General features: G+C 49.2%; 1 protein-coding gene across 1 annotated transcript in view; it reads left to right on the top strand.

Annotated features, from left to right (window-relative positions):
* The window catches only part of RASGEF1C (RasGEF domain family member 1C), an 838,438-nt gene extending 828,061 nt beyond the window's left edge, over nucleotides 1-10,377 (top strand). Inside the window, exons 10-13 of the mRNA XM_021689932.1 lie at nucleotides 2,497-2,592; nucleotides 4,351-4,474; nucleotides 9,790-9,862; nucleotides 10,353-10,377. Of these exons, the coding sequence (XP_021545607.1) occupies nucleotides 2,497-2,592; nucleotides 4,351-4,474; nucleotides 9,790-9,862; nucleotides 10,353-10,377 (318 nt within the window). The remainder of the gene's footprint in view (nucleotides 1-2,496; nucleotides 2,593-4,350; nucleotides 4,475-9,789; nucleotides 9,863-10,352) is intronic.
* Nucleotides 10,378-25,433: the final 15,056 nt, after the last annotated feature.

The following is a 25,433-nucleotide window of genomic DNA, read 5'->3' as shown; positions in this document are numbered from 1 at the left end:
CAGAGCTACTGACCTGTGGCCCAGGAGTGGGACTGCGGGGTGGGGTATACAGAGCTGACTGCAGCTTTTGGGCTGAGCTGTCAACTGTGACAACTGGCTTTTCCTCCATCCGTGCTGGCCAGGTGGCCGTGGGGCAGACTGGGCTGCCCTGTTCCTGCACGCTGAGCGCCCTTCCAGCTCGGGGGTGCGGGGATGCCGTGGTTTAGGTCTGGGGCTAGAGGTGAGTGATTTACGGAGCTGTGCATTCATTTCATTTCACTGCATTCTCCTCTAACTTCCAAAGAGATATGGTCCATCAGCTGGGCCCACAGGAGGTGCTTCATCAATGAGTGGGAGACTGGAGGATGGATGGTTGGGTGGATAGAAGGATAGAAAGATGGAAGGAAGGAAGGAAAAGAGGATGCTTGCAGATGTTCTCGCAATTCCCGGCTGCCCCAGCTGAAATTTGGAGGCCAAGAGGCTCCAGTGGTCATGGCATTCTATGCTTTCTTCCCACCTGCCCCTCTCCTCCCATCTCCGTGATGGGGCCCACTCCACACTGGCTTCTTCGGATGACCCCCAGATGGAACTGCTAGCTCCAGAAAGCAAGGGCAGTGGGTTACAGTCCTGCCAGCCAGGATGCTAAAGCCCGATGGGATGGTAGCCTGGGCCCACGTGGACAGGCAGAAATGGTGAGAAGTTCTCAGACATGGAAAACACTACCTCCCTGAGGACCAGCCCCAGTGCCCAGTGTCTAGGAAGCCTGCTCCGGGCCCCTGAGGAGCTGTCTCTGTCCAGAGTCCCACTGCCTTTAATCCCCTCCCTGTCTTGGCCCATCTCCCCATTCCAACCCAGTGCAACCATTATGCACCGACCGTGGGCCTGGGGCTCAGCACCAGCGGTGGGGGTGGGGGAGATGCACAGAGACCACCCACCCTCCTGGCACAGTGAGGAAGCCGGCAGGACAGGGGCTCTGGAGCCAAGCCACCTGGGTCCTAGTCCTGCCTCTGGTACTTATTGCTGTGTGAGCTTTTGTGAGTTGCTTAACCTCTCTGGGTCTCGGCTTCTTGTCATAAGGTGGGGTAATAGAGCCCTGCTTCACAGAACTTGCTGGGAATGAAACTCTGATCCCCGTGCATGGAATATTTGGCACAGTGAAGCCCTCAGGCCCACCACCCCTCCGTCCTGGACGAACCAGGCAACTGGTCTCCCCGCTTAATCTGACTCAGGTCCCAGCCCCAGTGTTCACTCACGGGGTGACCTTGGGCCAGGCCCTGCTGCTCTGTGGGCCTCAGTCTCCCATCCGCCCTGCCCCGCCGAGCCATCCATACTGTACTGAGCTTCTGTACTGAGCAGTGTGGTCATGCCCAGGTCCTCACTTCAAAGGCCTTGTCAATTTGGGTGGCGGGCGGTGGCGGCGGGGGGGGGGGGTGGAGAGCCAGAAACATCAGGGCCTGGCACCTGGTCCCAAAGGTGATGGGCTGGGGGCTGCTCCTGGCTGGCTTGGCAGCAGGTGCGTAGCTCTGGAGCCCGAGGGCAGAGCAGGTGTATTAGTCCCTTGGAGCCGACGTACAAAACACACCAACTGGGTGGCTTGGAACAATAGAAATGTATTATCTCCCGGTTCTGGAGGCCAGCTACCAAAGTCAAGGTTGTCAGGGCCATGCTCCCTCCAAAGGGTGCATCCTTCCTGGCCCCTTCCAGCTTCTGGTGGCCCCAGGTATTCCTTGGCCAGTGGCCAGTCCCTCCCGCCTCGGCCCCCATCTTTGCATGGCTCTCTTTGCTGCGTATGCCCAAATTGCCCTCTTTCCGCAAGGACCTCAGTCCCTAGAGTAGAGCTCATTACGCCAGTGTGACCTCATCTTAACTCAGTCCCATCTGCAGAGACTATCTCCAAATAAGGTCCTGTTCACAGGCACTGGGGGTTAGGGTTCGAACATATCTTTTGGGGGGCCACAGTTCAACCCACAGCAGCCAGCTCCCCGAGGGTTGTCTGAGCTGTCAGCAGTGTCCCTTCTCTAGGGGTCAGCAGTTGGCTTTTGTGCAGAGCACAAAGGGAGAAGCAAGGCATCCAGCAGTGACACACAGAGACCCCTCAGGCACCGGAACAGGGATGCAACAGGATCGATCTCTAGCATCAGGCATAAAATGACAAAGCCCTAAGTACATATTTTAAAAAGTAGGCCACAGAACCGTGCAACAGATGATTCACATTCCGTATGTATTTAATGGCAGCCTCAGCATGCACCTGTATTCCTCCTGGAGCACTTGAACCAGGAAGGCCTAAGTCTGTGGATCCCTGGATTGTGGGGACAAACTGCCACGCCCTCTCCCAGCGGGCGGTGGAAGAAATGTTCAAGGGGCATTGGGACCTTGCGTCTTTGATCCAGCCCCAACACAGGGGGAATGGCACCGTATACAGTAGGCGCTCAGTCGGCACTGGAGTCTGATGGGGCCTGGAAGGAAACAGTCTGGCCATTGCTGACTGAGGGCTGACCGGCGCCTTCTCCCTTCCAGATCGTCATTCCCTTCTTCAGCCTGCTCATCAAAGACATCTACTTCCTGAACGAGGGCTGCGCCAACCGCCTCCCCAACGGACACGTCAACTTTGAGGTAAGGTCCGAGGGCCTCGGACTGTCAAAGCCCCCAGGACGGGCGCTGGACTCATTAGTCCAGGGACTCGAGGCAGAGTGCTGCAGTTTACAAGACATCGGGGCGGAATTCCCAGGGTCCCCCCCACCCCACCCCTTCCACAGGAGGAGAATGAGGCTCACTGATCCCCCCCACTGCCCACCCACCGGTGAGGCAGACTCATTTTCAGCCCTTGAAGAGCACCAGGCTAGGAGAAAGCCCCACAGACCCACAGTGACAACGGGTGAGGTGCTAGGATGGGGCACAGGGCATGGGCCAGGGGAGGCCTCCCAAAGGAGGGCCCCTGAGCCCCCGAAGAGGTGGGCAGAGGTAAAGAAAGATTTCTACTCCCTCTGAAGACACTCACTGCCATCAGCTCGAGTGTCCCCTCCTCCAGGAAGCCCCCTTTGACCACCCAGACAGAGGTTGGCCTGTGCTCAGTGGGCTGTGCCTTCCTCCCTCACAGCTCCTTAGAAACAAAGTCAGGCTGACCTCCCACATGGGACGACCTGGCACACACGTCTTGGAGTGGCCCATGGGCTAGGCATGGTGGGGCCAAGGCCCAGGAGCCCTGAGAGCCCTGGGCAGTGAGAGCAAGCGGTCACTGAGTCAGACAAAGCATGCCATGCAGCGGTGGCATCCCCCAGTCTGCAGGAAGGACGAAGCTCTTCTCCCTGGGGAGGGCTGGTGCACCCTAGTGCCGGCTCCACCCAGCCTCCGACACCATGGGGCAGTCAGTCTGGGCTGGCCCCTTGCTCTCTCTGGGCCTCGGTCGCTCCCTCTGTAAAGCGGGGCTTCAACCACAGCTGCCCTGCAGGTGTCCCCGGCCGGGGGGCCCCCACCCAACACCTGGGCCCTTTGGCCTGGAGCTGCGTGTGCTGTGGGGTCTCACACAGACACAGACCCCCCAGCAGAGCTTCACGTGCCACAGGCAGGCCTGGTTACCCCTGAGCAGCCTGGCCGTTGCATGCCTGGGGCAATCTGGGCTGGAGGTGACATGGAGGAGGCTGGGCTTGGGTGAGACTGCAGGGGCCCGGGGGCCAGGGATCACACTGTCCAGGAGCCTACACGTACCAGGTGTGGAAAGCCCTGTACTGGGCCCTTCTTGAACTGGTCCTCAGAACCGAGGCCGAGGGATCAAGCGATGAAAGGCAAGACTGCAAGGTGCTCGTGTGGCCCCAGATTTGGGGCCCAGGCAGTGGGGGCTGGAGCTGGCCACCAGGACTGATCAAAGGATGCCACAGAGGATAGTTCCCACCCAGGCATGACTTGGTGCTGCTATTTATTTAAAACCCTTCAAGTTAGCACCATTTTTTTTAATTTAAATAAATTTACTTAAAGTTTACTTAAATAAAAATCTACTTAAATGGATTTACTTTAATCTTCCTTAAATACATTTATGTACATTTATTTGCATCATTCTCTAAATAAACAAACTTGTAAGGATAATCACAAAAATTAATAGAAGGAAACTAGAGTAATATTTACGTCTAGCTGAATGCACTGTCTGCTGCTGATGAGCCCTAGATGCTCTCTCCACAGATTCCTCAGAGGGAATGAAGAGATACAGCAAACACCCAGCATTCCCGATGGGGGATTCTGTCATTTGCTGCCTGGTGCTTCGCCCTGCCCTCCCCAGAGGTGGGCCTCCCTAGGAGAGATGAGTGGGGCTGGCCCACTCTTACAGGAGACCTCCAGGCACTGGGGCGCTCCCATTTTGTGTCTCTATGACCCTGGCAGAAATTCCTGGAGCTGGCCAAGCAGGTTGGAGAGTTCATCACATGGAAACAAGTGGAGTGTCCCTTTGAGCAAGACCCCAGCATCACCCACTACCTGCACACCGCTCCCATCTTCAGCGAGGATGGTAAGGTGGTCCCATGGCCTCTGTCACCCCCAGATCTGGGACTCTCGGGTGGTCTCTTAGTCGTATCTCCATTTGGGGTCCCTGCTCTGAGCAGGATGCACCATGCCCATGTTTTCTGGATCTGAGAGGGAGCAGAGAAGGCTGCGTCCCCCGGCTGGATGGTTGCCACCCCCAGAGTACAAGACAGGGCCCAAGGAGCTGCAGGTTGGGACCTCAAGGGTCCCCAGGGCCAGGCTTCCCCTTGGACACAGCATGGATGCTGTTGGGCGTCATAAATCTAAACCATCTATCTGACCCATTCTCCCCCATTGGTAAAGTTGGCGTAATGATAAGAACTCCCCTCCCAGGGCTTACACAAGGAAGGTGGAGCCCTGGCTCACTATGAAGCTTTCCACAGCTGAGTGTGTGTGTGTGTGTGTGTGTGTGTACACACACATATAATGATATGAGGCATCTTTTCTCCAGAGTGCCGTTCATGTCTGTCCCCTCCAGTAAATCAGCATTCCCATCTGATCATTTATCAAATATGACAAATTTGCTTATGAATTTGCAAAGCAAGCTTACTCCAGGAGTCCCCTCCTTCAGGAAGAGAAAGTGCTGGAAGCAAGTGGTCATCTGGGCCCGAGTTGATCATCCCAGTGGAGGTGGTGTGGCCCCATGGTTAGCTGCTTCCTGGATCCAAGACCCTCAACCCACCCTGAGAGGCCCCTGCTCAGCACAAAGGAGGCCTGGCTCCTCTTCACAGCAAACATCTTATGAAGGGATTCCCCACTCATGCTCAGGAGAACATTTTCTGCCAAAAACAAAAACTTAGGGGAAGGATTATTTTGATGATTTTGCTTTTAAGTGTTAATACTTTCAAGTTTGCGATTTTTTTTCTTATGTTTTGGAGCGAGTAACTTTTTGGAGGGGTCTCGCCTGTAACTGGAAGCCCAGCAGCATGATGGATAAACCAGCCTGAGCTGCTCCCACCCCAGCAAGCTGTGTGACCCTGGGCAGGTGCCTCACCCTCTCTAAGCCTCACCTGCTGCATCTATAAAGTGGGGTAATGAGAGAAGCTACTTCGGAGGCCACAGTGAGAATTACTTGAGTTGGCACAGGCAAAGCCCATAGGACAGCCCTCCATTGATACTAGTTTGTGTTAGTTTCCTACTGGGCCTGTAACAAATCACCACAAACATGGTGACTCAAAACAACTCTAATTTATCCTCTTTCCCTTATGGAGGTTATGGTCCAAAATCAGTTGCACTGGGCTGAAATCAAGGTGTCAGCAGACCTGGTTATTTTGGGAGGCTCTGAGGGGAGGGTTGTTTCCCGGCCTGTTATGACTTGTATTTATGGCCACCCATATTCCTTGGCTAGTCACCCTTCCTGCACCTTCAAATCACATCATTCCAACCTCTGCTTCCACCGTCACATCATCTTCCCTCTCCTGTGGTCAAGTCTCCCTCTGTCTCCCTCTTAGAAGGACACTTGCAGTGGCATTTAGGGTCCTGCTGGATAATCCAGGAGAATCCCTCCATTTCCAGATCCTTAACTTAATCCCATCTGCAGAGGCCCTTTCGGCCATGGAAGGTAAATATTCACAGGTCCCAGGGATCAGGATCTGGATATCTCTGGGGACCATTATCCAGCCTACAACACTAGTTACTGAGATGATTGCTAATAACAATTAGCCAATAGAGGTTGGGCAATAAAATATGTCAAACGCATATTAGGAGAGGGGTGGGGGGGCCTGGGGCAGGGAGAGGGGTGAGAGAAGGGCATTTCATTCCCTCCTTTAGCCAACAGTATCTCTAGAGAGCCTATTATGTGCAAAGTGGTGATTTGGCTATGAACATACAAATGAAACCCTGGCCTTTCTGACCAGCACCTTCCAGTGACCTTCCTTTCTCCTCTCCCTCCCCGTCCCCTGAAAAAAGTGGAGAAAGCAAGAGAAGGGACCTAAGCTGGGTTGAGCCCCAACTGGGTCTGTCACAGCCCCTGACAGAAATCCTGTCCTGCCCTCAGCTCCAGGTTCCCCCTGGCAGGACCCACCTAGCAATCAGGTCAACCTTGAGGCTCCCTGAAATAAATGATAATATAGAAAGTATCAGCAAAGAAACAGAAGATATAAGGAAGAACCAAATGGAAATTATAGAACTGAAAAATACAATAACTAAAATAAAAAACTGAGTGGATGGGCTCAAAAGCAGAATGGAGAGGACAAAGGAAAGAACTGATGAGCTAGAAGACAGAACAATAGAAATTATACGATCTGAACAACAGAGCCTCAGGGACCTGTGGGACTACAACAAAAGATCTAACATTCTTGTCATCAGAGTCTGGAAAGGAAGGGGACAAAACAGGCAGGGTTGAAAAAAATCATCCAAGAAGTAATGGCTGGAAAGTCCCCAGATTTGGAAAAGGTATAAACCTAGAGATTGAAGAAGCTGAGTGAATCCCAAAGAGAATAAATCAAAAGAAACCCACACCAAGATACATCATAGTCAAATTTCTGAAAACCAAAGAAAAAGAAACAAATTTTAAAAGCCCTGAGAGAAAAATGACACTTTACCTACAGGGGCAGAATGATTTGGATGACATTAGATTTCTCATCAGAAACTACGATGGCCAGAGGCAGTGGCATAGTTTTCAAGTGCTTCAAGAAAATAACTGCCAACCCAGAATTCCATATCCAGTTAAAATATCCTTCGGGAATTTACTACAGATAAATCAAAATGGAATTCTAAACACTGTTCAGGTAGCTCACAGGAAGCTGGTTCTTTGAAAAGAACTGTAACATTACCATCCTCCAACAAAGAACCTCTTGACAAAGAAAAAATAGAAGACAGAAATTGCTAATATCAAGACTGAAATGGAGAATATCACTACAGACCCTGCCAACGTTGAAGAGCTAGTTAGGAAATAATATGAACAACTCTACACACATTAATTTGACATGTTGGATGGAATGGACGAATTCCTTAAAAAACACAAACTACCACAAACTCAACACAAAGTAGATCAGTTGAATAGCCCTATGACCATTAAGGAAATGTCTGACTTCAGATGGTTACACTAGAGAATTCTATTAAACATTTGAGGAAGACTTAATACTGATCCTGCACAATCTTTTTCAAAAAATAGAAGAGGAGAGGACTTCCCAATTCATTTTATGAAGCCAGTATTGCCCTGATACCAAAACCAGACAAGGACAGTAAAGAAAAAGAGAGTAAAGACCAAGATCCCTTGTGAATATAGATGCAAAAATTTCTTAACAAAATTTAGCAAATAGAATTTGGCAATACTAAAAAATAATTACATACCATTACCAAATGAGTTTATTCCAGAGATACAAGGCTGTTCAATATTGAAAATCAATCAGTGTGATCTACCATATTAACAAGCTAAAGGAGAAAATCACTTGATTATATCAATTGATATAGGAAAAGCATTTGACAAATTTCAACACGCAGGCGTGGGAAAAACTCTCAGAAAAATAAGAATAGAGGGGAATTTATCAACTTAATAAATTGCATCTACAAAAACTTTTCCACTAATATAATATTCAATGGTGAAAGACTGAATGCTTTCTCACTAAGATCAATAACAAGGCAAGAATATCTACTCTCACCATTTTTATTCAAGATAGTAATGGAGATCTAGTCCATGCAATAAGGCAAGAAAAGAAGATACAGATCAGAAAGGAAGACTTAACAGTGTCCCTACTTGCAGAAAATGTAAAAAGTCTCAAAGAATCTGCAAAACTCCTAGAATTAAGTGATTAAGCACAAGTTGAAAAATACAAGATAAAGATGCAAAAATCTATTATATTTCTATGTGCTAACAATGAATATGTGGACACTGAAATTAAAAATACAATCCCATCACTCAATATAGTCACTCAGAAACATGAAATACTTAGGTGTAAATCTAACAAAATATGTTCAAGGTTTGTATGCCAAAAACTGTTGATGACAGAAATCAAGGAAGATCTAAATAAATGGAGAGACAGGATGTTCATGAATGGGAAGGCTCACATAGCAAAGATACTAATTCTCCTCCCCAAATTTAAGTATAGGTTTAATGCAATTCCTATCAAAATCCCAACAGGATTTTTTTTTTTTTTTTTGCAGATAAAGGCACAATTGATCTAAAATGTATATGAAAAGACAAAGGAACTAGAAGAGCTGAAACAATTTTGAAAAAGAAGAATAAAAGGAGAGGGATCACTCTACCCAATAGTGAAGCTGATATAATACAGCTATGGTCCTCAAGGCCATGTAGTATTTGTGAGATAGATACATGGATCAACGGGACAGAATAAAGAGCCCAAGAATAGACCCATGCAGATATGCCCAATGATTGACAACAGAGAAAAAGCAATACAGCAGAGGAAAGATAGAACTTGCCAAAACACTGATGGTGCATTTGAACATCCATAAGCCAAAAAGTGAGCCTTGACCTCAACCTTACACCTTCTACAAAAAAATTAACTCCAAATGAATCACAGACCCGAATGCAAATTGTAAAACTATACAACTTTCAGGAAGAATAAAAACAACAGCACATCTTCAGGATGTAGAACTAGTTAGAGTTTCTCATAAAACTAAATATGCAACTACCATCTGACTCAGCAATTGTGCTCTTGGGCATTTATTTGTCCCAGAGAAACAAATCCTCATGTTCGCATGAACACCCGCACTCCAACCTTTATAGCAGCTTGATTTGTTCTAGCCAGACACTGGAAACAAGGCAGATGCCCTCCAGTGGGTGAGTGGCTAAAGACACACTGTGGTATATCCATGCTGTGGAATACTCTACAGCAAGAAAAAGGAGTGAAGGATGGATACACACTCCAGCTTTGATGAACTCCGGAGAATTACTCCCAGTGAAGAGAACCCACCCCAAATGTTATGTACTGATCCAATTTATATCACATTCACAGAATGACAGAATCTGGACATGGAGAACCTATTAGTGGTGGCCAGGGGCTAAGAAGGGGGTGGGATGGAGGGAAGTGGGTGGTCCTTACGAGGGCAGCATGAGGGATCCTGGTCGTAATGAGGATGTTCCGTGTCCCGATGGTGTCGATGTCATCATCCCGCTGGTGGTCCTGTGCTATAATTTTGCAAGTGGTTCCCATGGGGAGAAACTAGGGGAAAGGGTACACTGACCTGTCTGTATTAATCGGTTCATATGACTGCATGGGAGTCTACAAATTCCCTTGCAGCTAGTTTAATTTAGGAACCAAAAGCAGGTCAGACTCCGGGTGTAAAGCAGGTTATTATCACCAACCATAACTGTGTAATTTCACCTCGCTTCCTGACTAGGTCTTTATTTGGCTTCTTATGAAAGTGAGAGCCCAGAGAACCAAACAGAAAAAGAGAGGTGGAAATCTCTAAGGTGAGTCTGTGAGCCAAGACAGGGATGGGGACGGGCTGGCGGGGGGAGAGGTGTGGGTACTTGGGGCCAGGCCAGGGTCCAGGGGCTTTGTGGATACCCACATCCACGGGGAGGGGGCAGGTCAGGCCAGGCTCTCAGGGGTGGGGGGCAGAACTCAAGTGCTGGGGCGGGAGGGAGGCTGGGATTGCAAACCGTCCCCCAATATCCATGGCTGGAGGCTGCCCCTGTGGGCTGTCAAGATGTGTGTCCAGGTCCAGGACCGCCCCCCCACCCCCGGTCCATATTCTTATGCCAGAAAGTGAGGCAGCCCCTCCTGCTTGTTCAGCCTACAAATGCAGCCAAGTGGAGGTTCATGGACCCACAGCAGCGGGCTCTGACAACTGAGCCAGGAGGGTTGTACAGAGCCCCTCTGGGGCGGGAGTCGCCTGCCTAGCAGGTGACGCGCCGGAGGGAAGGCTAATCACCACCCCAAACATGTTTAAATCTGCAGATCTTCTATTTTGGGGAAGACGTGAGAAGCTCAAGGAGGAGGAGGAGGAGGAGGAGGAGGAGGAGGAGGAGGAGGGGAGGAAGTCAGCAGAAGCCTTCCACAGCCCTGCCTTAGCTGGCCCAGCAGAAAATAAGAGGTGTTGCCCCCTCACTGCTTTGCAAACCGTGACTCCACAGCCTGGCGCCAGCCCCAGCGACCACACGGCCCGGGAGACCTTTCTCCACCTTCCGTGGAACTTCAGCTCCAGGGAAGGGCCCAGGACCTCCTGACCTGCGGATAGCACGTGGCTCAGGGGCTCTGCCTTCAGGACGGTGGGGGTCACGTTGCTGGCCGGTCGGTCCATCCTCAGCAAGGACGTGGCACCGCCCCCAGAGCGCTGGGTGACTGTGGTGTCACTGTCCCTGGGTGATGAGCAGCACCGAGGCTGACACCCCGTCTGTGCCCAGGTGGCCTGGGAGCCCCCACATCTCCAGCAGGCACCACCAGCGGCCCCTGTCGTTCTGCTGACGGGCCCTACCCTGCCCCCCTGACCCCAGGATGGGCTGGTTTCTGCAGCCCAGTTCACCCCTTTCTGGATCCTGCTGGTACCAGGGGACAGCTCTCTGGTGACAGCTGTGACTGACACAGGTCACGGGACAAACCTGAGTCGCGAGAATGACAACATGTACAGTACACTGTAAACTTTAGGTTGGTATAAACACGTCCGTACACCCTGCGTAGCCACGTCCACACGCCGCTCACTCGTGGGCCTGGGAGGCACTTCTGTTGGGACGCAGGGCAGTGTCCCAGCTCAGGCCTGGGGACGCTGTGGCCTCGGGTCCAGAGAGGGCCATGGTGGCCATTTCCACTCCGTAGACCCACGTTGGGCTGACAGGGCCCGGCACATGGACACCCACAGCCCTGCATGTGGCCAGACACCTCTCTTCTTGGGGTGCGGTGGGGTTGAGGAGCCCCACGGTGGGTCCCCCTTGGACTCCCCCCACCCCCAGACCCTCCCACACGGAGTCAAGTTTCTATGCCAGGGAGGAGACGGGCCATGGAGCTGCTGAACCCCCACCCGGCACGTGACCAGGTCCCCCAGCCAGGAAGGCAGGGAGTACGATGTGCACCCCCTCTCCCGGTCAGGGCCTGCTGGGCAGAGTGGGGGGTGTGTGTTGGGGTGCACTGACCCACGCTGGCCAGCGCCTGGGCCCCCCTCAATGCCAGACGTGGCTGTCCTGGTGGCATGGACTTGGGTCCCCTCCGAGCGATAGGCAAAGACAGAGCAGCCAACACATCCTGGTGCCTCCTCAGACTCGGGGAATTCTGCTCGGCAAGGCCCTGGAAGGCATGAGAACGTTCTTTGCCCAGACCAGCCCACCCCCTTTGCATCTGAGACCCCAGAGCGGGGGAGTAGGGACTGGGCTCCAGCCAGCCTCAGGCTCCCGCCCTGCCCGACGCCACACCCAGCCCCTGCTGGGGCCCCACCAGCTGCCTGGAAGCCCCTCCTCATTGCATCCCTCGCTCCCTGGCATCCCTTGGGCAACATTAGACAGGACCCTCTGCAGACAGCAGCAGGCACTGTCCCCACCTCCTGGTCACCCTGAGTACGGCCTGTCCAAGGTGGGGAGTAAGGTCACAGGGGTCCGCGGCCTTGGAGACACATGACGGCCGGTCCGAGGCCGATGCCGCTGGAGCTCAGGGAGGCCTGCTCAGAGTCCAGTGTCCACCAGAGGATGCTGTCTCCTACCCCAGCCCCAGGGAGACCGGACACTCCGGAGCAAGCTCCCCACTCACCCCCAAGGGCCCAGCTTTGCCGCTCACTGGGCTCCATGTCCATCTCCCGATTCCCAAGCAACTTGGTGCAGGAAACCCCAGGACCCGTGAGGAAACCCCAGAGTGCTAAGCTTTGGGAGGGGCCTGGGGGGCAGCAGGCCACGGTGACTCCCCTGCCCCCTACAATCCCTCACCCAGGCCCAGGATACCAGCTCATTCTCCAAAGCCAAGCTTCCCAAATGCCCCCCCTCCCATAGCCAAGGCCCAGCTCAGTCCCTGCTCCCTCCTGCTCAGAGATGGCACCTCCCCCCAGGCTGTGGGGAACGTGAGGAAAGCATATTGGAGAGAGCAGAACAGCACCCTCAGTTGCAGCTCCAGTGGCAAATCAAGCTTGTCGGCGCCCACAGAGGGTGCTGCCGGCCCTACCGCCCCCAGGCTTGGGGCCCCAAGGCAAAAGAAACACTGTTCCTTGTTTCCTGCTTCTGTGACCTTGTACATGCTGTTCCCACTGCCTGGCATGCTGTTCCCCACCTTGTCAATCCAGTCACAAGTGCAGCCCACCCCATCATCTCCATGCCCGCTCCCTCCCGCCCCTCAGTGGCTCAGTGCAGAATGAGGGTGGGGAGGATGGCAGGGGGAGGCTGGGACTCACCCCCCCGCTGGGCAGGTGAGAGGGAGGCAGCCAGTGATGAGTCCCACAGAAAAGGCAGGGCCGAAGGGGCTCCAGCTGAGTGTGTTTGTGTCTCCAGTACACCCGGGGGGCCCTTGAACCTGCTCTCTGCTTCTCTGAGCAGTTGCTAGGTCGAGGCCCCAGTGCAGCCCAGAGGAGGGCCTTCTCTCGGACACCTGCCTGGCGGCCCCCCAGGTAAGGATCACGGTGTCCCTTGGCCAGGTGCAGCCTCAGAGCCCTGACAGGAATGGCGCCCTGCAGACGGCCACATCCAGCACGCATGGCCCTTCCCTGCAGAGGCCCCTTTGTCCTCCTGCTGACCTGACCTCAGTCCTTGCAGCTGGGTTCGAGGACCTGCGGGGGCTCTGAGGGATGGGGCCTACAGCTGTAGGGGACGGTCAGCAGCCTAGGTGGTGCCCAAGGCTGATGCCCGGGAGGCTCGGCCCAGGGCCAGGCGACATGGGCCCCTGACACACAACCCAGCTCAGCCATGAGGCGGGCATCGGGGCCTTGGGGCTCCAGGGCAGCCAGCAACCCCACTGTGCCCAGGAGGCCAAGGAGAGGGCCTGGCTGTGGTCTCTTCTCGTGCTTTTTCTCCAAGCCCTCCGGAGAGGGAAAAGTGGGGCGGGGAGGGGGGACAAGAAGACATCCCAGACCAGGATTTGCTTCAGAGGCCGCTGGGCCTGGCTGGGATTCCGAATCAATCCATTCTCCCGTGACTGATGCATGGGTCTGTCAAAACTCCACGTGGCTGTATCATTGGAGACTCACCCCCACCATCCCCAGCCCCCCACAGTTCCTGAGGTGAGGGCGTCTCCATCATGACCCAAGATTTTTCCCAGGAGCCTAGCCACATCCAGGCCTCTGCAGAAGCCTGGTTATCTCAGCTGGCAGCCCTCCAGGGTAGGACCCCGAGGACCCCAGGGGAGGTTCTCAAAGGTGTGGCCAAAACTGTCCCAGAAGATGAAATGATAGACAACACCCCCCTTCCCTAACAACTCTGGGACAGATGGCCACCGGCATGGCCCCTGGTGCCTCGGACCTCTTAGGCGGTCGTCAGACCTCGGCCCACTGCATCCCCCAGTGCTGCAGAGCTCAGATGAGGCATCTGAGGAATGGGCACCCCCCAAGCAATGCCCCAGGCTCTAACCTTCACCCACCCATTGGGGCGCCAAGGGGGCAAGAAGCCGAGTAACTCAGCCCAGAACTGTAGTCAGGGAGTGCTTCGGCTAGAAGTTCCTTTGTACCCTGAAACTCTGTCACACGTGCCGAGCCCCAAGCCTGGAGCTTTACACGCAGCCTCACAAACCCCATGTCGCCATCCCATTTGGCGAGTGACAAAACAAGAGACTCAGAAAGGCAAAGCCACTGGCCAAGGACACTGGGCTTACGGGGATGACGCCTGCGCCTACCAGAATCCACCAGCCCCCGGAGCTCTGCTCCTGAGGGTGTGGAGAAGCCAGGGGGACAAGGGGACTCCAGCTGGCCTCCTAGTCTTGCAGCAAACACAGACACCGTGACACGCATCTTTCCTCCACTCCTGCCCCTGCTTTTTGCCGAAGGGCTGTGCCCCCTGGTGGCCCTGGTGTTTCAGGACTTACTGCGGGGTCTCAAACATACTCAAGACAAAACCTCCTGCTGCCTCCAGCTACCCTCCGCGGGCCCTGCCGGGGAAAGCCGTGCCTCGTCCCTGGTGGCAGAAGACAGCAAGCCTCACCCCCATCATGCCACCCCGTATCACCAACATGCATGCTCTGAGATTCCTGTCCTGCAGCCTTGCATCGTCACTGAAAACGGCCCCATTTCCACTCGCCAGGACTCCTCCCTGAGTCCTGGGGTCCTGGGCCGGGAGACAGAGCCAATAGGGAGACCTGGAAACCCATGCAAACATACGTCTGAGCAAAACTCTGCCCTTGCCCATGGCTGAGTAGGGTGCCTGACACCATCATCCTCTGGCGTCCGACCCTGGGCCTCCAGGCAGGACCAGAGAGGTGGGAAGATTCACTGGAGATGAAGAGGCCTGAGGCATGAGCTAGAACGCTCACTATTGACCAGTGGGCCTTTGCCAAGGGGACGAGCTTAGAGAACAACAGTTCAGCAAAGAGGAGGCTGCCGAAATCCAGAATGTCTGGGGTGGAGAGCAATGGCAGGAAAGACCAGCAGAGGCCAGACGGTGAAAGACCTCATAGGGCAGACCAAGGAGATTGAGGTTTATACCGCAGGCTCTGGGAACAGGGCAGGGGGCAGGCACTGAAGAATTTTAAGGAGGGATGTCATGGTTAATCTGATGTGTCAATTCGACAAAGCCATAGGCTGCCCAGATATTTGGGCAAACATTATTCCGAGTGTGTCTGTGAGGGTGTTTCTGGATGAGATTTCCATTTGAGTCAGTAGACTGAGTAACATAGATTGCCGTCCCCGACGTGGGTGGGCCTCATCCCATCAGTTGGAGGCCTGAAGAGAACAAAAGATGGAGGAAGGGAGAATATTCTCTCTGCCTATCTTCCGCATTTGCATTGGAATTTACACCATTGGTTCTCCAATAATCTTGCACTCAGCAGATCTTGGGACTTCTCAGCCTTCATAATTATGTGAGCTAATTCCTTATAATAAATCTGTCTATCCATCACCTATCTCTCCTTTGGTTCCTCTGGAGAACCCAGACTAATACAAGGTGGAACATGGCCAGTTTTAGAAAGATCTCTTTGATACCTTTTAACCCAATAATTCTACTTTTGTAATTTATCCCAAGGGGGAAAAATTCAAGATTAGCATGGTATTCGCATAACAGAAAAGTAACGAATGGTTACGTTATTCCTGTTCCTAAGGCAGAAAGCAGAGGGATTTAGCTCCCCAGCCCAGCCCAGCCCAGAGCTTGGAGAGCCCCCACCTGCTGAGGAGCCACACCTGAACCATTTCTTGGAACCCACGGGGGAGACAGGTGCATTGTCCTGGCCTCCGCGTGCACACGGGATGAACTAAGGGAGGGGCTAAGTGCTACACTAAAGCTCAGTGTAGCCCAGCAACGCAGAAAACTTTTCAATCAATTTATTTACTCCTATGGCTTTATGGACAGTTACACCCTCTTTATTTCAATAATGATTTACCTCTTTGGAATACAGCCATGTGAAGCACAGTTGGGGTTTAAATTAAGATCTCTTCACGCTAACGTACACAACCTCTCTGGGTAGATCTGCCTTTAGCTTTCATCGTTGGATCTCACACACCACGGCACTTAGCAGGGAGACCTGCTAGCAGGTGACGGGGTTGAGAGAAGAAGGTGGGCTGGGCCGGGGTGTGGTAGCAGAGGTGGCCAGAAGGGGCCAGATGTGGGGCACAGTTTGAAGGTAAAGCCAATAGCATTTGCTGAGGACGCGCAGGTCAAATGTGAAAGCCAAGGAGAGGTCAAAGCCGACTCTGGGGTTTTTTGGCCTCAGAGAACAGAAGAGTGACATTGCCATATCCTGAGATGCAGGAAGACCAGGAGAGGAACAGGACTGGAGAGGAAAGTCAGGAATTTGACGCAAAGCATGTTCTGTTTGAGATGTCCCTTAGACAGCCCAGGGAAGACAGTGAGTATGGATGGAGCCCATGATTCTGGGGTTCAGAGGGAGGTCACGCCTGGAAGGCTGTCAAGCCACGGGCCTGGGTGACACATCTATGAATAGTGAATAGGGAGAGATACCCAAGCCGTGGGCCTCTCGAATGTTTAGGGGCTGAGAAACAAGGCAGATCCATCAAAGGACATTGAGAAGGAGTTTCTAGAAGTTAAGAGGGAAACCAAAGAAGAATCTGAAGCGGATACAGACTCAAGAAGGAGAGGGTGGTCAGCTGTGTCAAATGCTGCTGAGAAGCCAGGTAAGACAAGGACCAAGAGCCAGCCTCTGGGTTATCAACACAGACATGAACGGCAGCCTCACAGGGAAGCGTTCCAGGGAAATGTGAGGGGCGAAAATCTGAAAACAACGGTGCCAAAGAAAATGGAGAGCTCTAGGATCCTGGAGGAGAATGGGCAGGAGATGAAAACAGTTCACAGAAGAGGTGTGAGTGACCCAGACATGTGAGAAGATGCTCATGGGTCACAGCGATGCTCACCTTCGCACTGGCCACGCTGTCTCCCTCCGACCATGGAGATCCTTCTCCCAGCCCTCAGATCGATGTCCTGGGTGTTCCAAGTGATCTGACCTCAATACAGCTGTGTTCCAGGGACAAGGAAAGCCCAGGGTCCCCCTACTGCCCCGCCATTTTAACTCATCCCCCCAGGAATGCTCACCTTCACTCTGAGGAAGCCCACACGGGTATACCATTTGTAAGTCTTAGATTGATGAAAATAATAATAATAATCGTAACATCATGTGGGCAAAGCTGAAGAAACAAGCACTCCTACCTTGCTGTTTGGAGTACAAAATGATAACACCCCTACAAAAGTGAGTCTGGCAGTTTCCATCAAAATTACAAGTATGTGCACTCTGGGATGCAGCAATCCCACCGCCAGCAATTTTTCTTCCCGTCATGCTTGCACACCGCCAAATGAACGAGCCTGCCTAAGGCTATTCATTGCGGCACTGGGTGACAGCAAAAGATTGGAGAACACCAAGTGTCCATAAATAGGAAACTGGTGAAATCAAGCACCGCACAGCCCGAGCATTGAACGCTGTGCAGCTGTAGTAAGGATTCTCTTGATGCACTGATATGAAAAGGTACCCGTGAGATTATATAGGGAGAATGCAACACGTAGAGTAGGTTAGCATTTCATAAAAAGGGACGGGAAGCAATATATACTTACATTTGCTTATGTTACATTAAAAATCTCTTTAAAACTTTAAAAACATTTAAAAATACACAAAAACCTAATAATAATAGTTAACTGGGTGAACAGAGAAAGACTTTCAGTCTTGGCACCATGCAACAGGTCACCTATTCAAGAATGAAGTTAATTTTCAAAATTTAACGCACACAGGGAGAGAGCATGTATCTGAGAATCTGAGGGGAGAGGGCTTCCAATTTCTAGCTGTGGGAGATTTCCCTGCAGGTGGGATGGCTGGACAGGATCTGTATATTCTCAATTTCACAGAATATTGCAATGTTGCTTTCTAGAATGATGGTACCACAGTGTGCTCCCGCAACAGGATTCATGGGTCCCCAAATCCTTGACAAGACTTAGCATCTCAGGATGTGTTCTGCTGCAAGATATGTGCACCAAAATGAAGAAATAAATCAAGAAAGATGATGAGGATCAGCCATTGTAGGATCTAACGCAGGAAGAGGACAAGGGAAGTCCTAGGGAGACAAATGGGCAGTATCAAGAGAGGACCCGGGATCGACTGGAGTGAGCAGGGGGCTCCAGGCTCCGGGAAGAGCCTAGCACTGAAAGAAGGCTGGCAGAGGTGACCATCCGAGCCATCAGTCCAGACTGCCTCTGGCCAGTGGGGAAAAAAAAAAAAACAGGGGGGGGAAGACAAGGGATGACTGGCTTCTGTTACAAAGCCTTTAACACTGGGGATGCCTGGGTGGCTCAGTGGGTTAAGCAACTGCCTTCAGTTCAGGTCATGATCCTGGGGTCCTGGGATCGAGTCCCGCATCGGGCTCCCTGCTGAGCAGGGAGTCTGCTTCTCCCTCTGCCTGCCGCTCCCCGCTCTTGTGCTCTCTCTCTCTGATAAATAAATAAAATCTTTAAAAAGAATAAAACAAAAAAAAAAGCCTTTAACACTGAATTATTTTCGTCAGACCTTGATTTTAAATTTTAATTTTAAAAATAATTTCTAAAGCCAAATCATAAAATTCCATTCAAGCATTTTCAAAGAATTACAGTAATTCCCAGTGGGAGGTAGGGTTGGGTTTGCAAATCTGAGAGGTCTGCACCCAGAGGAATGAGCAGGGCCATGGGGAAGCGCAGGGACAGCAAATGATGGATAGATGTCTCAAAGGTTATCTCCTTCCAAAATAATATGATCCCAAATGCACAGGGCTACCAGGAAGAACACCTGGGGAGGACAGGGAGAGGTGGCCAGATAGATGCTCTACTCCAGGTGGATATGACCAAAAACACAGGGCTCCCTCTCCCCCCCCCCCCCCCCCAGATCAAAGTCAGGAGTTACCATATCTCCTCAAGAGGAGCCTTCCAGCTACATGTTGCAAAAGGTAAGGCTTGAGTGAGTGCTGCTGAGTGGTTGGGGACCCCTTCCCTCCACCTAGTCCCCATTCAGAATGGAAACTCTACCCCAGGGTAGAATCAGGGAATATTGAGGCCCAGATCCCCCTCAGCCCAGCTGATTGTAGGGTGTTCTATAGTGGGAGAAGCAAGCCAAGAAGACCAGAGGCTATACCCTGTGCTCTGCTCATGAGGCAAGGATGTCATTCTGAGAAAGTGAGCCACTGTCCCACTATGGAGTGGTGGCTCAGAAGTTTTGTTCAGTAGGGAGAGGCAAGCTGTAAGAACAGAGAACTCCCAAGCTCTACCCAAAGAAAATGACTTTACTTGAAACAGAGTGTAGGGGAGCTCCCACTTAAGGGTACTCTCGAAAACAATAAATTTTGGAGGTAAGCAATTAATAGGAGACTGGTAGCTTCTTGAGAACAATCTAAGCCATAAATCAGCTAGCTTCCCAGAGAGAACCATGGAAAAGGACCGTCATGAGTCTTCTTTTCCCCAGCCTCCAGTAGTAGGAAGGACCTCACTGTCCGTTAGGTGCTCATGACCATATATCGTCAAGGCCACCAACCACTCCCAAAGCCAAAGTCACATGTTTCAGGCTTCCACTGAGACAGCGCCCACTTCCCACAAACTGACATTTCATGCAGTTAGCTACCGCTACATAAGAAATCACCCCCAAGGGTGCCTGGGTGGCTCAGTTGGTTAAGCGACTGCCTTCAGCTCAGGTCATGATCCTGGAGTCCCGGGATCGAGTCCCGCATCGGGCTCCCCGCTCAGCAGGGAGTCTGCTTCTCCCTCTCCCGCTCCCCGCTCTTGTGCTCTCTCTCTCTCTCTCTCACTCTCTTTCTCAAATAAATAAAATCTTTAATAAATAAATAAATAAATAAATAAAAGAAATCACCCCCAAAATTAGTGGCTTCCTAAAAACAATCACTTTATTTTGTCTCACACTTTTTTTTTTTTTTTAAAGATTTATTTATTTATTTGAGAGAGCAAGAATGAGAGAGAGTACATGAGAGGGGGGAGGGTCAGAGGGAGAAGCAGGCTCCTTGCTGAGCAGGGAGCCCGATGCGGGACTCGATCCCGGGACTCCAGGATCGTGACCTGAGCCGAAGGCAGTTGCTTAACCAACTGAGCCACCCAGGCGCCCTGTCTCACACTTTTGTTGGTGGTAAATTCAAGGGCTCAGTTGAAGATTCTCCTGCTCCATGCAACATCAACAGAGGTCACTTGGTGGTATTCAACTAATAGATGGGTTGGTCTAAGAGAATCTCACCGTAAAAGGAAAAACCCAGATTTTTTCTTCCTATGTAGGGAAAAACCCAGTTCTTCCCTACCATGAGTTTCTTCCCTATGAGTCTCCTTCACTCACTCACACAGAACACTTTACTTCTGACACTGCTGGCCACCAAATGTGTAGAGGTTTTTCCCCACAGCAAGCAATTCTCTGTGACACCAGCTGGGTGTCCTACAAATTAACTCAATTCTGACACTATCTACCAGGAGATAGTGTTAGATGACACAGGTTAAGGGCTCAGTCCCACGAGACTGTCCCCACCATCACAACTTCAGGTGTGAAATGGCAAGATCAGGTTGTGACCTGTGCTTCTGGCCAATCAGCTATAGACTGAAGATTCCAGTGACCCCTTCCCTGAGTTCTATTAATTTGCTTGAGCAGTTCACAGAGTTCAGAGAAATACTTGCATTTACCAGTTTATTAAAGGATATAATAAAGCATACAGAAGAACAGCCATATGAAGAGATGCATAGGGTGAGTCTGGGAGGGCTCTAAGCACGAGACCTTCTGTCCCCATGGAGTAGGTGTGTGTCATCCTCCCAAAGTGGATGTACTCGCCAACCTGGAAGCCCTCTGAGCCCCCTCCTATTAGAATTTTATGGAGTCTTCTTCCTGTAGGCATGATCAATTATTAAATCCATTTCTAGCTCCTCTTCTCTCTTTGGAGAACGGCAGGGGTGGGGGTTGCTGAAAATTGCAAGCTTCTGATCAAGGGCTTGGTCTTTCTGGTGACCAGCCTCCAGCCAGGAGCCATCCAGGAGCCCACACAGAGTCACCTAAATAGAACAATATATGCTCCTAGAGCTCTTATCGCTTAGGAATTTGCAAGGGTCTTAGAAGCTCTGTATCAGGGATGGAGTCAAAGGCCAAATATTAAAACAAGAGATATTCCTAGTATCCTTATCACTGAGGAAATTACAAAGGTTTCAGGAGCTCTGTGCCACGTACCAGAATTAGAGACTATTTTCTGTTATGTCACACTCATTCATATGACTAGCACATTGGTGGGGGAATGACAGTAAGGTTGAGCTCAGTTGAGACTATTAACTGGAGCACCTGTGGTTGTCCTCTATGTATGATTAGCTCAACACTCCTCAGAGAATGGCAATCCCAGGGTGATCAGGCTTTTTGCATGGTGGCTGAATTGCTCCACAGTGAGAAAGTGCCTGATTTCTTATGACCTAGCCTCAAAAGTCCCAGAATATTACCTCCACAGCATTCTGTTGCTCAGGTGGGTTCTAAACCCAGCCCAGATGCAAGAAAGGAAGAGGAATAGATTTTAATTCTTTTTTTTTTTTTGAGAGGGGGGATCTAGGGTGGGGGGAACAAAGAGAGAGGGAGAGAAAGAGAACCTTAAGCAGGCTCCATGCCCAGCATAGAGCCCAACACAGGGCTCTCATGACGCTGAGATCATGACCTGAGCCAAAATCAAGAGTCGGACGCTTAACCAACTGAGCCATCCAGGCGCCCTAGAATTTACTTCTTAATGGAGAAATACCTTAGTATTCAGGGCAGGAAATAATTAATGATAGACATCATGGAGACAAATTACCACAAATAGAAAATATCCAAATTGAAATAGAGATTTCTTTTTTAATGAAAGAAAATACAGAAAATGTAAGAGATATGTGGAACACAGGAATGAAAGTAAAACATGAGAATTAGAGTCCTATAAAGTGAGGAGAGAGAAATGGAGCAGAAGCAATATTTGAAGAGATAATTGTTGAGAATTTTCCAAAATTAATTAAAGACATCAAAGCACAAATTCAAGTAACATTGCAAACCCCAGCAAGATAAATACAAAGAAAACCACACTTAGGCACATTATAGTAAGAATGTTAAAACCAAAGGGAAAGAAGTGGAAATCTTAAAAACATTAAAAGAAAAAGGATATGTTACCTTCAAAGAAACAAAGATAAGACTGATGACTGACTTCTCAAAAGAAATTATGAAAACCAGAATATAATGAAACAACATCTTTAAAACATTGAAACAAAATAATTACTAACCTAGAACTTTAGAGCCAGAGAAAATGTCCTCCAAAAATGGAGGGAAATAGGGGTCCCTGGGTGGCTCAGTCAGTTAAGCAACCGACTCTTGATTTCCGCTCAGGTCATGATCTCAAGGTCATGAGATCTAGCCCCAAGAAGGGCTCTGCACTCAGAGGGAAGTCTTCTTGAGGTTCTCTCTCTCTCTTCCCCTCTGTCCCTACCCCCACTCATGCTCGCTCTAAAATAAATAAATAAATAATTAATTAATTTTTTTAAATGGAAGGAAATAGACTTTTCAAACTTACAAAAACAGAAAGAATTCACTGTCAGTGAACTTATCATAAAACCTAAAACCTCAAAAAAATTCTTAAAACAGAAGAAAAGTGATCCCGGACAGAATTACAGAATTGAAGAAAGGAATGGAAAGTACAAATAGGGTAAATATATGGGTTAAAATGAATGAATATTGACTGAGTAGTGACTACAAAACGATAATGGCAATGTCATGTGGGGTTAAAAATACATGTAGAAATCAACTGTATTGCAAAATCCAGAAAGAGTCTATGGAATGTAGATGTTTTGTTTTGCTTTAAAGATTTATCTATTTATTTTTAGAGAGAGAGAAAGAGTGGGGAGAGGCAGAGGGTGAGAATCTTTCAAGCAGTCTCCCTGCTGAGCACGGAGGCTGACATGGGGTTTGATCCCACGACCCATGAGATCATGACCTGAGCCGAAACCAAGAGTCAGACACTTAACCAACTGAGCCACCCAGTCACCCTGAATTAAAATGTTTTAAGCATCTAACATTAATAGAGAAATGGTAAAAAGTAACATTTTGTATTAGGAAATGGTAAAAAGTAATAATTTGTAACAAGAATGCTTGTTGCAGTCTCTAGGTTAAAAGAATGATAAAAGAAATATAGCTAACTATAAAATGAAATAATCAAGAAGATTTAATTAGTCCAAAAGAAGACAATAGAGAAGAGGAAAAGAAATATAAAGCAAGTAGGTCAAAGAGAAAAAAATTAATAAAGTGGTAGATATCAACACAATTATACATTAAATATGAATGAGCTAAATATTCCAAGTAAAAGATCACAACTGTCAGACTTGATTTTTAAAAATCAACCTTATACTGTTATAAAGAAATAAACCTTAAATATAAGGAGACTAAAAGGTTGGAATTAAAATAGTAGACAAAGATGTATTAGGCAAATATTCACCAAAAGAAATTTGGTCTAGCTGTACTAATATCAGACTTAGAAGAATTTAAGGCAAAAAAGCATTAGTAAAGGTAAAAAGAGATATATATAATGTCTAAATCCATTCAGCTTGCTATAACAAAATTTCATTAACTGGGTAGATTACAAACAATCAGAAATTTATGGCTGGGAAGTCCAAGATCAAGGCACCAGCATGTTTACCTTCTGGTGAAAGCCCCCTTCTGGGTTCATAGATGGTGCCTTCTCACTGTGTGTCCCCACATGATAGAAGGGGCAAGGAATCCCTTTGGAGCCTCTTTTGTAAGACGTTAATCCTATTCATGAGGGTTCCACCCTCATGACCTAAGGACCTCTCAAATGCCCCACCACTTAATATCATGATCTTCGGGGGTTAGGATTTCAACATATGAATTTTGAGGGGACACAAATATTAAAACTATAGAGATATAATGATAAAGAACTCAGTTCAACAGCAAAATATCAAAATTCAAAATCTGTATGAATCCAATAACATAGCTTCAAAATATAAAAAGCCAAACTGGAAAGAACCAAAAAGAGAAATCCAAAATCATAGAGGAAGACTTTAACATACCTCTCTCAATAGTTGATAAATACATATATAAGGTCACAAGAAAGTAAGAGAAATCCCCCTTGCCCAATCCTTAGCTTAGTGCCTTTTTAGATTTTGCTCCTAAGGTGAATCATCCCATTATTACTTATCCCAATAAAGCATTCCTAGAAATAGGAGGGAATAAGACCAAACATTCCAACAGAAAAATGGACAAAGAATGAACAAACAATTCATACATAAAAAGGAGGAATGAGAGGCCCTTAAATATATGAAACAGTGCACATTCTCATTCATGATAAGAGAATTGCAAAGTAAAGTCACAACAACATATTTTCACCCACAATATTGGCAACACACTTTTAACAACTTGTCAAGTTTGTGGGGAAATAGGCACTTATATTAGCCTCCTCAGGCTGCCATAACAAAACAACATAGACTGAGTAGTTTAAACAGTAAAATTTGTTTTCTCACAGTTCTGGAGGCTAGGAATCTAAAACCAAGATGCCAGTTGATTTTGTTTCTGGTAAGATTCTATTCTTAGCTTGCAGGCAGATACCTGCCATCTTTCTGTGTGCTCACAGACCTCTTATTTGTGCACATATCTCTTCCCTCATTCCTGAAGTCCCGTGTCTCCCTCTGGTATCCTTTCTCTTCTACCCAAAGAACTTCTTTTAGTATTTCTTTGTGTTTCTGCTGGTGACAAATCTCGGTTTCCTGAGACATGCCGGGAGCCCAACACAGTGCTTGAACTGACCCTGAGATCAAGACCTGAGCTGATATCAAGAGTCAGACACTCAGCCTACTGAGCCAGCCAGACGCCCCTTCCCTTCAGTACTTTAAGGATGTTGCCCCGCTGTCTTCTGGCCTCCATGGTTTCTGATGAACAATCCACAATCATTTGTATTGTTGTGCCTCTGTATGCAATGTGCTGCTTTTCTCTGGCTGTTTTCCAGAATGCATTTCTTTTTTTCCCACAATTTTATTGAGTACAATTGACATATAACATTATGTTAGCTTAAGGTGTACAACATGATGATTTGATACACGTGTATACTATGACGTGATTACCATGTTAAGGTTGTGTAACACATCCATTACCTCACATAATTACTCTTTGTGCATGTGTATGTGGTGAGAATACTTAATATTTGCTCTCTTAGGAGCTGTCTAGATTATAATACAGTATTGTTAACTATAATCATGTTGTACATTGGGTTCCTAAAACTTACTCATCTTATAACTGAAATTTGTACCCTTTGACCAACATCTTCCCATTTCCTCCCACCCCCGGTAACCACCATTCTACTGTTTCTGAGTTCAGCTTTTTTCGATTCCACATATGGTTTTTATGTATCATATGGTTTTTTACTTTCTCTGTGTGACTTATTTCATTTAGCACAATGCCTTCAGTGTCCATCCA

This window comes from Neomonachus schauinslandi, chromosome 7 (genome assembly GCF_002201575.2).
Source record: "Neomonachus schauinslandi chromosome 7, ASM220157v2, whole genome shotgun sequence".
In the NCBI taxonomy this organism is placed as follows: domain Eukaryota; kingdom Metazoa; phylum Chordata; class Mammalia; order Carnivora; family Phocidae; genus Neomonachus; species Neomonachus schauinslandi.
This window is presented reverse-complemented; position numbering and strand designations above follow the sequence as displayed.